Here is a 14,895-nt window from a genome sequence, read left to right as displayed (position 1 = left end):
ACAGCTGAAACAGATACAAACGATTGCCCCTTTTGAATCGAGCTCTTCCCTGGACCTGAGAAGCACTCGTCTTCTACCATTGTGATCTTGCCATAACCCCTTCCAAAAGGAGAACGACGATGAGAAAACCTCAATAGCCGAGAGAGATAATGTAACTGCGAAACTGATCAAGAGCACATAATTCGGAAAAGGATCCTTTGTGACCATTTAATTCTCCCCATTTCTTTGTATTTTCTTCATGTGGTGTATTTACTGCTACTAGCATTGACTTAAAGCTGTTTCCGTACACCCAAATCTGAAAAATAATTAATAATAATAATTAATCAGCAAAACGAGTGTATATATTATCCAAAAAAAGGACAATGGGAGTGACAGTGTAGATATTTTCTAGATGCTCGAGTGCGACATATTCTCCTTGAGATGATTTAATAAGATTCTTCTTCATGTCGATTATCTTAACGACGCCGTTTGGAAGCATCTCCCCAATATCCCCTGTATGAAACCATCCATCCTGAATGACTTGTTTTGTCAGTTCAGGATTCTTGTAATTAGTAATCTTTTCCTAATATTAACAAACCTATATATGTGTAATGTAATGCTCACGCCTTACTAGGTTTACATCATCTCAAGGAGAAGTATGTAATAATTTGACAAAAAAGTATGTAATTTATTTAAAAGGTCTGTGTATCCGTCCGTTAACGAGAAGTCCGTACCTTTAAAAAATAATAATTTAAATATATCATAAAAAGAATTACATAATAATTATTTTTATTAAATATTATTAAATATATGTCAAATATTATAGCAAAAGAGAATTATTTCAAATTTATATCAATTATAATTATTTTGATTTTATTTCAAAATCTACAATCCTATTAAAATTAAAAATTTATTTTACTTTTAAAAAAAGAATAAACATAACAAATAATAAAATTCACGTATCAAGATTTGATTTGATAATAAAATTTATAATTCAATCTAATCAATTTAGATGTTTCTATTATTTGAAAAATAAGATATGTCCGTTTTAATTAGAAATATGAACAAAATAAAAATTAGAAAAAATTATATATTATGAATAATTTTTTTAATAATATGTCCGTTTAAATAGGAAAAAAATATGTGCTCGTTTTAATTAAAATTAAAAAATAATATAATAAATTTTAATAAAAAAATTATTTAAAAAGAAAATTAGAAAAATGTAGTGTATTATAATTTTATCAGGAATAATTTTTGAATAATATATAAGAATTATAATACAGGAATAATTTTCAAATAATGAGTTGGAAATTTATTAGGAATAAAAAATTTATCGTAGAAAAATATAATCGATAGAATTTTATTATAAATCATTATGTTCTCAAATATTTTATTATAAATCAAAGTTCTAAAATACATGTGTCTAATTACTATTCATCAATAAAACATCATGTGTCAAATTTTGATTTGACAATAAAATTTGTAATTGAATTTGGTATTAAAACAAATTGGAAAAGTATCTCTATTGTCTATAAGATTTCTAATTAAACTGAAAATTATTAAATACATATATCAAATTACTATTCGTTAATAAAACGCTATGTGTCGGATGTTGATTTGACGATAACATTTGCAATTCAATTTGCAATTGAAACAAATTTAAAATTGAAAAAATCTCGCTATTGTGTATAAGATAAGATGGTGCAAAGTTTAAATTATAATTTTTTTTCTTTTTATTTTTTTCATAGTTTAAATTAGAATTTGCAAGAGATAAAACTGTTAATTTAATAACAGTTCCAAAATGTACAAAGTCTGTCTCTTTCCGGTATTTGCCAGCCTTTTAATGTCCTACATATGGCTACTAAATTAATCCCAATTTTTGAAATGAAATTCATAGCTGAGTTTACAATTGGTAGATACAAGTCGGTGGACCCGTCTATTGGACGGAAAGTCTGTATCTTTAAAAATTAAAAATTTAAATATATATTATATAAAAAATATATAATAATTATTTGTATTAAACATTAAATATATGTAAAATATTACATTAAAATAAAATTATTTTAACTTTATATCAGTTATAAATATTTTGATTTGATTTCAAAATTTACAATCCTAATAAATTTAAAATTTATTTTGTTTTCAAAAATAATAAACATAGTAAAAGATAAAAGTTATATATCAAGATTTGATTTCATAATAAAATTTATAATTGCATCTAATCAATTTAGTTGTTCCTATTGTTTGAAAATAATATATGTTCGTTTTAATGAAAAAATTTATAATTGCATCTAATCAATTTATAATTGCATCTAATCGATTTTTATAAGGAATAATAGTTAAATGAAAAAATTAGAATAAAAATATATTGTGATTTAATTAGGAATATTTTTTTAAATAATATTCCCGTTTGAATAGGAAAAAAGAAGATGCGCCCGTTTTAATTAGGAATAGGAGAAACGAATATATTTATTTTATTAGGAAAAATTATTAATTGTTTGAAAAATAAGATACGCCCATTTTAATTAAGAACAGAAAAAATAATAAAGCGGATTTTTATTAAGAATAATAGTTTAATAAAAAATAAGATAAATAATATATATTATAATTTGATTAGGAATGATTTTTTAATAATATGCTCATTTGAATAGGAAAAAAGAAGACATTCCCGTTTTAATTAAGAATAGGAAAAAATAATATAATCAATTTTAATAAAAAAAATTGTTTAATAAGAAAATTAAAAATATATATCGTATATAGCGTATTATAATTTTATTAAGAATAATTTTTTTAAATAATGGATAGAAAATTGATTATAAATAAAATTATTATATCAAGAAAAATTTAACTGGTAGAATTTTATTTGGAATCATTATGTTTTTATTGTGTTTTGATTTCTTAAATAGAATAGAAAAAAAATAATATTATTGACCTAAAATTGTTACCTGAAACCTAATTAAACTCAAAGTTCTAAAATACATGTGTCAAATTACTATTCATAAATAATACGTCATGTATCGAATTTTGATTTGACAATAAAATTTGGAATTGAGTTTGCAATTGAACAATTTAAAATTGAAAAAGACTTGCTATTGTCTATAAAAGATAAGATACGATCGTTTTAATTAAAAATAGGAAAAATAGTATAACGAATTTTTATTATGAATAATAGTTTAATAAAGAATTTAGGAAAAATAATATATATTATAATTTGATGAGAAATAAATTTTTTAATAATATACTCATTTGAATAGAAGAACAGAAGACATGCCCGTTTTAATTAGAAATAGAAAAAAATATATAATGAATTTTAATTTGGAAATATTATTTAATAAGAAAATTAAAATATATATAGTGTACTATAATATAATTAGGAATAATTTTTTAAATAATAGATTAAAAACTGATTAGAAATAAAATTATTATATGAGAAAAATATTAATTGGTAGAATTTTCTTAGGAATCATTATGTTTTTATTGTGTTTTGATTTCCTATTTAGAATAAAAAAATATATATATATCATTGACTTACAAGTGTAACTTCAAACCTAATTAAAAAAGTTTAAAATGCATATGTCAAATTACTGTTCGTCAATAAATTGACTTATGTAAAATTTTGATTTGACAATAAAACTTGCAATTGAGTTTGCAATTAGAACTGCTTTTTTGAAACATTTCTAGTTGTTTTGGCACAATTATTCTTAGAGAATGACATTGCCTGACATCAAATTTCATCTAGTAGGACAATTATACTCGGTGGGCCCGTCTGGTTGACGGATAGTCCGTACCCTTAAAAATTAATAATTTAAATATATATCATATAAAAAATTATATGATAATTATTCGTATTAAATATTATTAAATATGTGTCAAATATTATATAAAAAGTAATTATTTTAACTCTATATAAATTATAATTATTTTGATTTTGATTTTATTTCAAAATCTACAATTCTAGAATTAAAAATTTATTTTGTTTTAAAAAAAATAAAAATAGTGAAAAGTAAAATTTACATATTAAGATTTTATTTCATAATAAAATTTATAGTTGTATCTAATCAGTTTAGTTGTCTTTATTGCTTGAAAAATAAGTTATGTATATTGTTATTAAAAATAAAAAAATATATCTTATTTTTATAAGAATAATAGTTTAATAAAAAAATTAGAAAAAAATAATGCATATTATATTTTGATTACGAATAATTTTTTTAAAAAATTCCCGTTTAAATAGGAAATATTATTATTTGTTTGGAAAATAAGATATGTCCGTTTTAATTAAAAATAAAAAAAATATAGCGAATTTTATTAGGAATAATAGTTTAATAAAAAATTAGAAAACAGTAATACATGTTATGATTTGTTTAGAAGTAATCTTTTTAATAATTTGATGTTTGAATTGTAAAAAAGAAGATGTGCCCAGTTTAGTTAGAAATAAGAAAAAAAGAATGTAATGAATTTTAATTAGGAAAAGTTAATTAATAAGAAAATTAGAAAACAAATATAGTGTGTTATAAGTTTATTAGGAATAATTTTTTAAGTAATAGAGAGCAAATTGATTTGGAATAAAATTATTATATTAGGAACAAATAATTGGTAGGATTTTATTAGAAGTTATTGTGTTTTGATTTACTAATTAGATTAGGAAAAATAATAATATTATTGACTTAAAATTTTAACATAAAACCTAATTAAACTTAAAGTTGTAAAATATATGTGTCAAATTACAATTGTAAATAAAATTTCATGTGTCGGATGTTGATTTCACAATGAAATTTGTAATTTTATTCCTAATAAAAATATAGTGTATTATAATTTTTTAGGAATAATTTTTTAAATAATAGATAGGAAATTGATGAGGAATAAAATTAGTATATCAAAAAAAATAACAGATAGGAAATTGATGAGGAATAAAATTAATATATCAAAAAAAATAATTATTAGAAATCATTATATTTTTATTGTGTTTTGATTTCCTAATTAGAATAGGAAAAAAATAATATCATTGACTTAAAAGTGTAACTTAAAACCTAATTAAACTCAAAGTTCTAAAATACATGTGTTAAATTACTATTCGTTAACAAAACGTCATGTGTAGAATGTTGATTTAACAATAAAATTTACAACTCAAATTCAATTGAATTTTTAATTGGAACAGATTTAAAATTAAAAAAGTCTCGCTATCTTACAAATAATAGAGAGACTTTTTCAATTTTAAATTGTTTCAATTGCAAATTTTATTGTCAAATCAAAATTTGACACATGACATTTTATTGATGAATAGTTATTTGACACATATATTTTATAACTTTGAGTTTAATTAGCTTTCAAATTATGATTTTAAATCAATGATATTTTTTTTCCTTATCTAATTAGGAAATCAAAACACAATAAAAACATAATTATTCCAAATAAAATTCTACCATTTACTTTTTTCTAATATAAAAATTTTATTCCTTATCAATTTCCTATCTATTATTTAAAAAGTTTATTCCTAATACAATTATAATACACTATATATATATTTAATTTTCTTATTAAATAATTTCTCCTAATTAAAATTCATTATATTATTTATTTCTATTCCTAATTAAAAGAGGTATATCTTCTTTTTTCCTATTCAAAAAAGAATATTATTAAAAAAAATTATTCCTAATCAAATTATAATATATATTATTTTTTCTAATATTTTTATTAAACTATCATTTTTAATAAAAATCTGCGATTTTTTTTTCTTTTCTTGATTAAAACGAGTGTATCTTATTTTTCAAACCATAATTTTTCTTAATTAAAATTAATTATATTACATTTTTCTATTCCTAATTAAAACCGACATATCTTCTTTTTTCCTAATCAAACGTGCATATTATTAAAAAATTTATTCATAATCAAAATATAATATATATTATTTTTTCTAATTTTTTTATTAAACTATTATTCCTAATAAAAATCTTCTATATTTTGTGTCCCTATTCTTAATTAAAATGGACATATCTTATTTTTCAAATAATAAGAACAACTAAATTGGTTAGATGTAATTATAAATTTTATTATGAAATTAAATTTTGATATGTAACTTTTATTTTTTCTTGTGTTTATTATTTTTGAAAAAAGTTTATATTTTAAGATTGTAAATTTTGAAATAAAATCAAAATATTTATAATTGGTATAAAATTAAAATAATTATATTTTATATAATATTTGAGATAAATTTAATAATGTTTAATATAAATAATTATTATATAATTTTTTATATGATATATTTAAATTAATAATTTTTAAAGCTACGGATTTTCCGTCTAACGGACGAGTCCACTCACTTGTTATATATAAGATAATAAAGATGCCATAATCCCTTTTTCATTTTTTATAATATGCGATAATCCTTTTCGTACATTATTACTCGGAGCATATATAACATTAATGCTTGTTATAGTAGACGTATATGAGACATATTGGCAACTAATTCCAATAAAAATTGAAATATTACAGTGATATATATCTAGGTAGAAAAAAGGTGACATTCTTGGGGAACGCTTGTACTGCTTGTACTAATCCAACACTTAATTTTCATTGATCAGCGCTTTGATTGTGCCAAATTTTGATAGAGTTGGTAGATTTCAACCTGTTATATAATTAGGGCTGAAAAAACGGACTTAAAGCTCGGGATCGGTTCGAATAAACTTGAAAAATGAGCGATTCCAGACAAAAAAAATAATGATCGTTTAGAAGGCGGAGTTTTTTGGGCTCGGGATCAACGAACCCGGATTTTTGGCGAACTCGGGCCGAGCCGGGTCTCAGACTGCTCGCGGGCTTTTGTATATAAAAAGAAAATGTAATGTAAGGGTGAGTATGTAGAGAATAATTTGAAGAGTTTTTATGTTTTAGTTCACAAACATATAATACGCACGAATTTAAAGATACATAAAAGGAAAAAAACAATAAGAGAACTAGGATTTTTCGATAAAATTAAAATCCTAACAAATACATCTTGTTGGGTTCGGACTGTTTGGTATTTATTTGTTGAATTTTGTAAAAAAAAAAAAAAAAATTTTAAACGAAAAGTTCGGGATTGGCTCGGGATTGGAACCGAGCTGGACTCGGGTCTAAGTTTTGAAAATCGAAAAATTTTAAAGCTCAACTTGATTCGGCTCGTTTTCTTGACGAGTTCAGCCGAACCTGAACTGGACCGGTATTTTCTCAGCCATATATATAATTACGAAAAACACCAAATTATTGTAAAATCAATCACATACCAGCCTGGTATACATTAGTAATTATTATAGTATATTAATTCCAATATTTATTCACCTGATAATATTTGAGCAGCTTGTTTCTTTTCTTCTTCAATGTAGCAGTTACCAAATCTCTTTCCATGTCAAATGGACGAGGCTCCAATATCACTCCTTTTACGTATTCAAATCCTCGCAGCTAGCATCATCGATCAGCAAAGTTCTAATTAAGCATTTAATTATTAATCATGTCAATTTGCAAATTCAGTGAAATTAAAATTTGATTTACCTTGCTTCGATCAGCTGTTGATTTCAGCTCAGAGATAATGTAACTGCGAAACTGATCAAGAGCACATAACTCGGAAAAGGATCCTTTGTGACCATTTAATTCTCCCCATTTTTTTGTATTTTCTTCATGTGGTGTAATTACTGCCACTAGCATTGACTTAAAGCTGTTTCCGTACACCCAAATCTGAAGAATAATTAATAATAATAATCAACAATGGGACTGACAGTGTAGATGTTTTCTAGATGCTCGAGTGCGACATATTCTCCTTGAGATAGTTTAATAAGATTCTTCTTCCTGTCGATTATCTTAACGACGCCGTTTGGAAGCATCTCCCCAATATCCCCTGTATGAAACCCTCCATCCTGAATGACTTCTTTAGTCAGTTCAGGATTCTTGTAATACCCCGAGAAAATAGTCTTCCCTCTCAAGCAGATCTCACCACGTGGTGGATTGGCGAGGGGATCGTACCCCATATCTGGAACCTCCTTCAGGCATAGCTCGTTGAATATACCGTGCCGATCATGGACATTTCGTCTGGATAACCAATGGTAGCCGCCCCACAAGATTCCGTCAATCCTAGAGAAAACACAAATGATTATAACAACGTTAAGTGCATATATCATCGTCAATCCTTGGGGAAACACAGATAAAAATGTAAAGTGTACATACAAAAACACAAGATTCTAGGATTGATGGAAATCAGATTAGTATTTATCATCGCCTGTAACTACAAAAGCACAACAAGTGACTCTCAGGAATTCTTCGATTTCCGAGCTTAGAGGTGCTCCTTCTGATAGAATTAGTCGAAGCCGACCACCTAACTTTGCTTTCACCTTATAATTACGAAAACAGATCAAATTAATGAAGTTAATATTAGCAGATAAAAAAAAATGTCATTTCTAGAGTTGGAATTTGCAAATGAGTAGAATATAGAATCTTCCGAAATGCCAAAAGATCTGCCAACCGAGATGCTTTTTTTTGCTTATACCCGGCATTCATCTGAGCAAGTTTGATCTAGAAGGAAATTAGCATTGTAAAATGATGTCTTTTGAGCTCGAAAACTTCCTAGAAGTCAAGGAAATGAATAGGAATGTGGTCTTACCGTCTGTAGAGAGCCTTGAAAACTGTCCTCCTGAAGGGATTAAGTTCTTGCAATGCTTGTTGTATACCTGATAAAAGATTTGAAAATGATAATCCTTTTTCATTTTTTAAATAAAAAAGAAAGAAAACAAAATTGATTTTCTGATAGATACTAGTAAAAAGTTGTAGCCTTCATAAATTCTTTCAAAGACTCTGGGTACACCAGCCATAAATGTAGGCTTCAGCTCCATCAAATCATCCGTTATTGCATTCAAATCCTTAAAAAAAAAAAAAAAAAAAAAAGGAGTTATGCATACTTAAAAACAATGAAACTAAATTTTGTTTCGAAGATGAAACAGAGGATTAATTCCAGCTGAATTTGAATACCCCATGAAAGAAATATTCCTCAATCATGCGGTCAAGTATATGAGCAAGGGGTAGGAAAGATAAATAGACATCGTCGGCTGTCATCTAAACAATGTGGAACAAATTAAGAAACATTATTTATATATCCATATGACAATGTATAGGCTATTATATATTCAGAGTTTTTAATTTACCTTGTCTTCAAATTGATCCAAGAAGAAATCAACACCTCTTACAAAAGTTGTGATGGTTTCATGAGTTAATATGACACCTTTCGGATCTCCACTTGTCCCGCTTGTATGCATGATTGTGCAAATGTCCAGAGGCTTAGCTGGTGATATCTCACATGGATTTCCTTTTCCCTGAATGATTGATGATATTAGTCAGTTTACCACACAAATCTTAAATTAGTCGCATTATAGAAGTATACTAATGTCAAATGCTAGCTTCAAGAAATTTTCCTACAATCTCAAGGAACTCTTCCCACGAGTATGGTTTAATATTCCCAATAAGAGCTGCTTTCTCTTTCTCCTCCTTGGTCAACGACGAGAAGCAAACCAATGCTACACAGTCCAAATGTAACCAAAATCAACAGAATTTCCTCCTAAATGTATCAAATTCTTAAATTTTTAATATATCTATAGCAGTAGTTCTTACTTTTCAGCCGTTCAGCAGATTTACAGGTTGGATTTAGTACCTGCACAACCGAAATTGCGACATTTTCCTGTCTTTGATACAACGAACTAGCATTTTCGTACCAAAGAGATTGTACACCAGTACTTGAGTAATTTACCTCTTTCACTTTCTTATCTTGGATGCAAACAATGTCCACCTCTGCGCGATCTATGATAAAATTTACAGCCCCTAACCCTACATTCATGAGAATTCAGAAATCAAACTGCTGGGATTTGCTGATAAATTTAATACTGGTACTTAATATAATTGGTATAGATGTTTAAATAGGAAATCATTCAGCTAATTTTACTTTGTCAAAATTAAAACCTACTGAGGAGAGGAGAAGTTACTGAATATATATTTACCTAATGTATCGTACAGCGGCACACAAACTAGACTGTGAGCACCACAAGCCTACACACAAAAAATGTTGAATACCTTGATTAATATATATTCAGGCATCCAGAAAAGCAAATGGAGAAAGGAAATTAGGATTAACATAACATATATATACCTCCATTGTCATAACCCACTGAGGACAGTTAACTCCATAAATCCCAACTCGGGAACCCTACGGCCATGTTTAAAATTATGATAAAACAATCAACCAATCATCATACATTAATCAAATTCTAATTGTTCTAGGCAGGTTTTACATATATTAATTCTTACAGGTTCAGCTCCGGATGCTTGTAAGGCAGCATCGATTTACAGGATTTCGTCGTAAACTTCCTTGTAGGTTTTCCAGAGATAGGGTCCTACCTAGAATTAAACCAAAAATGTAATTAAAATGATCACAAGTAATTACACATTTCCAATGAGATATTAGTGCAGATGCTATTAATTACTAGTAATTTACCTTTCCATCAGTAACATTACGCCATCCTAGCATTTGATTCTGGGGATACTTTTTAACAGATGCACTGCACATAATTCAGATAGCAATTATTAATTTGTATCGATGCAATTAGTAGTATAACTTTAAGATGGATTAGTTAAGAACTACTAATACATACATTAATTACCAGAAAAGATCCCAAGATGTGGAATTGTTAGCATCAGCATTGAGAAAGTCTTGGTTTTTGGCTAGAAGATTACGATAGACGGGACCAATTGATGGCTTTCCATCTTTCCTTTGTCTTCCTTCCTCCACTTTTTTCGGCGAAAATCTTCATTTTATTTTCTAAAATAAATCCTGCAACTCTAAATTCCCCACAAGTCAACAGGTTGTCAACATTACCATTATACTAAATTTGAACTCAAAAATCAGTAAACATATTCCAATTAGGTTTCTAAAGAAAGGAAAAACATGTTTAAAGAAGACACTTGAGAAGATGAGTTGAGAATCTCTTCGACTCGGTAAAAAAAAAATGCCACCTCTATCTTATACTCTTTGTTCACATTACAGAACCAACGGTTTACAAGAAAACGGATCAGTTCAAAAAGCTATTCAGTGATTTTATTTTTAAAAATATGATTGACCCATAACTCATAACTTGGAGAAAAAATTATAATTACTATACTTTTGTATGAATGCACATTGACAATATTTATTTAGTAAAAGAGAGGCAGAAGAATTTCATGCGATGATAGAGCAGAGGAGATGTGAAATGGCAGAATATAAGGCAGAAGGATGAGACATGGTAGCTGGGTTGCTCTTAATTCATGAGAGTTGGTTGAAATTTAAATTTAAACCGAAATATATACTATCTCCATATACGTATAATATTTATGTTTTAATTTTCTTTTTCGAATGTTATATTTACGTATTTAGAATATGCATATATATATATATATATATAGTTGTAACTTGTAAGTATCCTAAGATAAGATACACCATATAACTAAAATGATACGTAGGTTCAAATCATTTCTCGACTCTGCATTTCAATTATTTTGAGTTGAGTTTGGCCCATTTTCACTAAATTCATATCAGCCAAGCACAGCTTTCATTGAATTCACACTTTATCCACATTAACTACTCGAACGATTTTATTTTATTTTACTTTATTCTAATAAGAAAATCAATTTTCACATTATTATTTTTTTATTCAATCTTGCTATTTCATTAAGCTAGGAAGGCGTCCGATTGGACCAGTCCAGCCACAGCATGTGGCAGATTATTACAACCAAAAGATACTAAATCAACAAAAAAAATATAATGAGCAAGAACGTGAGCCGGTCTATTACCGTCATGTTTAACAAAATTGAAACCACTATTAGAGAAATAAGAACAAGCTTTATGTGTAAGCTCTTTAGTAATATTGCCAATCACTGAAAAACTCTCTGAATACCTATTCAACTCCTTTATCAGCTCCTGACAATCGCCTTCAAAAATAACAGCATCTAGGTTCATACTCCTAGCCAACTCAACGCTTTTGAGAAATGCCACGGCCTCAACTTGCAAAACCGAACCCTGCCTCCCAGTCTACCTGACCAAGCTCCAATACAGTGGCCATAATGATCACGCACAATAGTACCAAAGAGATTTGTACTACCGCCCATAACAAAAACAGCATCAAAGTTAACTTTAAACACACCATATTCAGAAGGCGTCCATCGATCTGACATGCCAACCAGCGTAGAACTCGACAGTGATTTAGCCAGAGCCAATGATAAGAAACTGAGAAGCCATCGTTGAAAACCACATATCGTCTGGTTTGGAAGAGCACATTTGGCTCGGAATATACAATCGTTCCGGTTACTCCAAATCCACCATGCTGCTGCAATAAACAACTTTAGTTCATGTCTCAAAAGCACAGAGAAAACAAACTGCAACCATTGTCGAGCATCATTGTGATTTGATAGAATAACGCCATTTATGCCTAGACCTGACCAGAAGTGCCTAGTCCAGCAATAATTTCGGAACAGATGTAGAATGGATTCACTAGAATCAAGACATACCTCACAATGGCCTGGCACCGATTGCAAATCTCGACCAATCAGATTGTCCCTTGTCGACACTATACCTTGACATAATTTCCAAGCAAAAAGGTGAAGTAGTAAAAGCAGCAGTATGATCAAAATGCAATAATTGTTTGGCAATGAAATAACCACTTTTGACATTATAAACTCCATTAGCACTATGATCCCATATCCACTGGTCCTGACAAGGCAAGGACGCAATATGAATTGCTTGAATAGCCTCCACTTGAGACTCCCAAAAATTATCAACCAGCAAATCATCTTTCCAACAGCTATTTTCATGATCTATCAAGCTAGACACCTTAGCCTGAGGCCACAATAAATTAGCAGAGAAAGGGATTTGGGTACCCGGCACAAGAGGAAGCCATTTGTCAGAGAAGATATGAGCTTCCAAGCCATCCCCAATATGCCAATGACCACCACTTATCAGAATATTATGAGCTTAATCAGCCCTCTCCATAGCGAAGACGGATTACTCCCCACCTCAGCATGAAAAAGGAGGTCCGCGGGAAGTACTTCTGCTTCAATACACCTGTCATCATACTTACTGGCTCTAAGAGAAACCTCCAACCTTATTTGCAATCAAGGCAAAATTATACGCTTTAAGCTCCCTAAAACCCAGACCGTCAAATTCTTTCTTCTCATATAGTTTTTCCCACGCTATCCAGTGAATCTTCTTCTCCCCATCCTTTGTGCCCCAAAAAAAACGAGTACAAAATATTTTCAAGGCATGACACAGTCCAGTTGATAATTGGAAGAGGCTCATAACATAAGTAGGCAGTGCTTGAAGAATAGATTTTATCAAAACTTCACGTCCCGCCTTTGACAAATACTTCCCCTTCCAGACTGCAAGACTCCTTCGCATTCTATCCCTAAAATCTTCAAAGGACACACTCTTATTTCTGCCAATCATAATAGGAAGCCTTAAATACTTGTTAGTCTCCAATGAGTTAAAGACTCCCAAGCATTGTTTGAGCTCCCTTCTGCAATCATCTTCCACGTTCTTGCTAAAAAGAATGCTAGACTTTGAGAAATTATTCTCTTGTCCATCTGCTGCCTTATACCACTCTAGGTCTTGGAGAAACTGATGACAATCAGCCAAGGTCGATCGAAAGAAAACTAGATTGTCGTCAGCAAAGAGAAGATAAGAAATTCTGGACCCTCCCCGGCTGACAGCAGCTCCTTGAAGCAGCCCCGAACTAGTCCTATCCTTGAAAATAACTGTGAATGCTTCAAAACACAGAACAAATAGAATTGAGGATAAAGGATCCCCCTCCTGAGCCCACATTTAGAAAACAACATATTAGAAGGCCTGCCGTTGATCAGAAAGGTATGTGAGACGGATCGAACACAACTCATAATAAGATTGACCCATGATGACAGAAAACCCAGCTTCAGTAAACAAGCTTCCACAAACGACCACTCCAATCTGTCATAAGCCTTCTTCATATCAAGTTTCAAAGCCACAAAGTCCTTCCAACTTGGACCTTTATATAACAGAGAGTGCACCACTTCAAAAGACACCGTAGCATTATCAAATATAGAACGTCCAGCAATAAAATCAGATTGCTTACTGGAAATAATTTCAGGTAGCCACGATCTCATTCTATTCATCATGCACTTGGAAACCAGTTTCATAATGACATTACAAAGGCTTATGGGATGGAAATCAAAAGGTACCTTTGGAGGCTTAACCTTGGGGATTAAAACCACATTGGTATGGTTATAATGATCCGGACTCTGCCCCCCATGTAAGATCTGTAGCACAGCCCGAGTAACTGATTGGCCCACTGTCGGCCACATTTTCTGGAAAACAGCTACATTCAAGCCATCTAGACCCGGAGATTTAAACGGACCCATCTGGTTGAGAGCCTCGAAAACGTCATTACCACAAAAAGGCTTACTTAACTCTTCATTAATTTCTACGGTCATGGTAGGCTGAACCAAAGTAATCACTCGATTAATATCATCATCTAACGGTCTCACCGAATGGTATGAATTCTCAAAATACTTGAACACAATACGAGCAATATCCTCGCTTTTATTCTGCCAAGTCCTATTATCATCGAGAAGCCCAGCAATAATATTGTTTTTCTGTCTCTAGAATGAAAATACTTAGTGTTCCTATCCCCATCAGTAAACCAACTAACCTTAGCTCGTTGATTTCACATGATCGCTTCCTGATCTAGTAAGCGATTCAGCTCCATCCTCGTCGACCGAATCTCGAGCCTATCCTCCGTAAAGTTGGCTTGCGTCAATAGACCTATCAGACGTGTTTGAAGCTTAGTGATACTAGCAGGCATATCACCAAACTCCTTTTGACTCCATCTAGAAAGCGCCGCTTTAACTCGA

General features: G+C 29.6%; 1 protein-coding gene across 1 annotated transcript; it reads right to left on the bottom strand.

Moving 5' to 3' along the window:
- Window positions 1–6,553: 6,553 nt before the first annotated feature.
- On the bottom strand, window positions 6,554–10,783 carry LOC139881635 (long chain acyl-CoA synthetase 1-like). Its single transcript, XM_071866081.1, is given in 19 exon segments — window positions 6,554–6,601; window positions 7,288–7,407; window positions 7,498–7,680; window positions 7,722–8,005; window positions 8,008–8,078; window positions 8,218–8,327; window positions 8,431–8,513; window positions 8,604–8,666; window positions 8,768–8,855; window positions 8,965–9,048; window positions 9,138–9,305; window positions 9,409–9,506; window positions 9,601–9,640; window positions 9,737–9,813; window positions 9,984–10,032; window positions 10,133–10,189; window positions 10,291–10,380; window positions 10,478–10,541; window positions 10,644–10,783. Coding segments are annotated over 18 exon segments (1,746 nt in total). The 5' UTR covers window positions 10,511–10,541; window positions 10,644–10,783.
- Window positions 10,784–14,895: the final 4,112 nt, after the last annotated feature.

The sequence above is a fragment of the Rutidosis leptorrhynchoides genome, unplaced genomic scaffold (genome assembly GCF_046630445.1).
Source record: "Rutidosis leptorrhynchoides isolate AG116_Rl617_1_P2 unplaced genomic scaffold, CSIRO_AGI_Rlap_v1 contig179, whole genome shotgun sequence".
Classification (NCBI taxonomy): Eukaryota; Viridiplantae; Streptophyta; class Magnoliopsida; order Asterales; family Asteraceae; genus Rutidosis; species Rutidosis leptorrhynchoides.
This window is presented reverse-complemented; position numbering and strand designations above follow the sequence as displayed.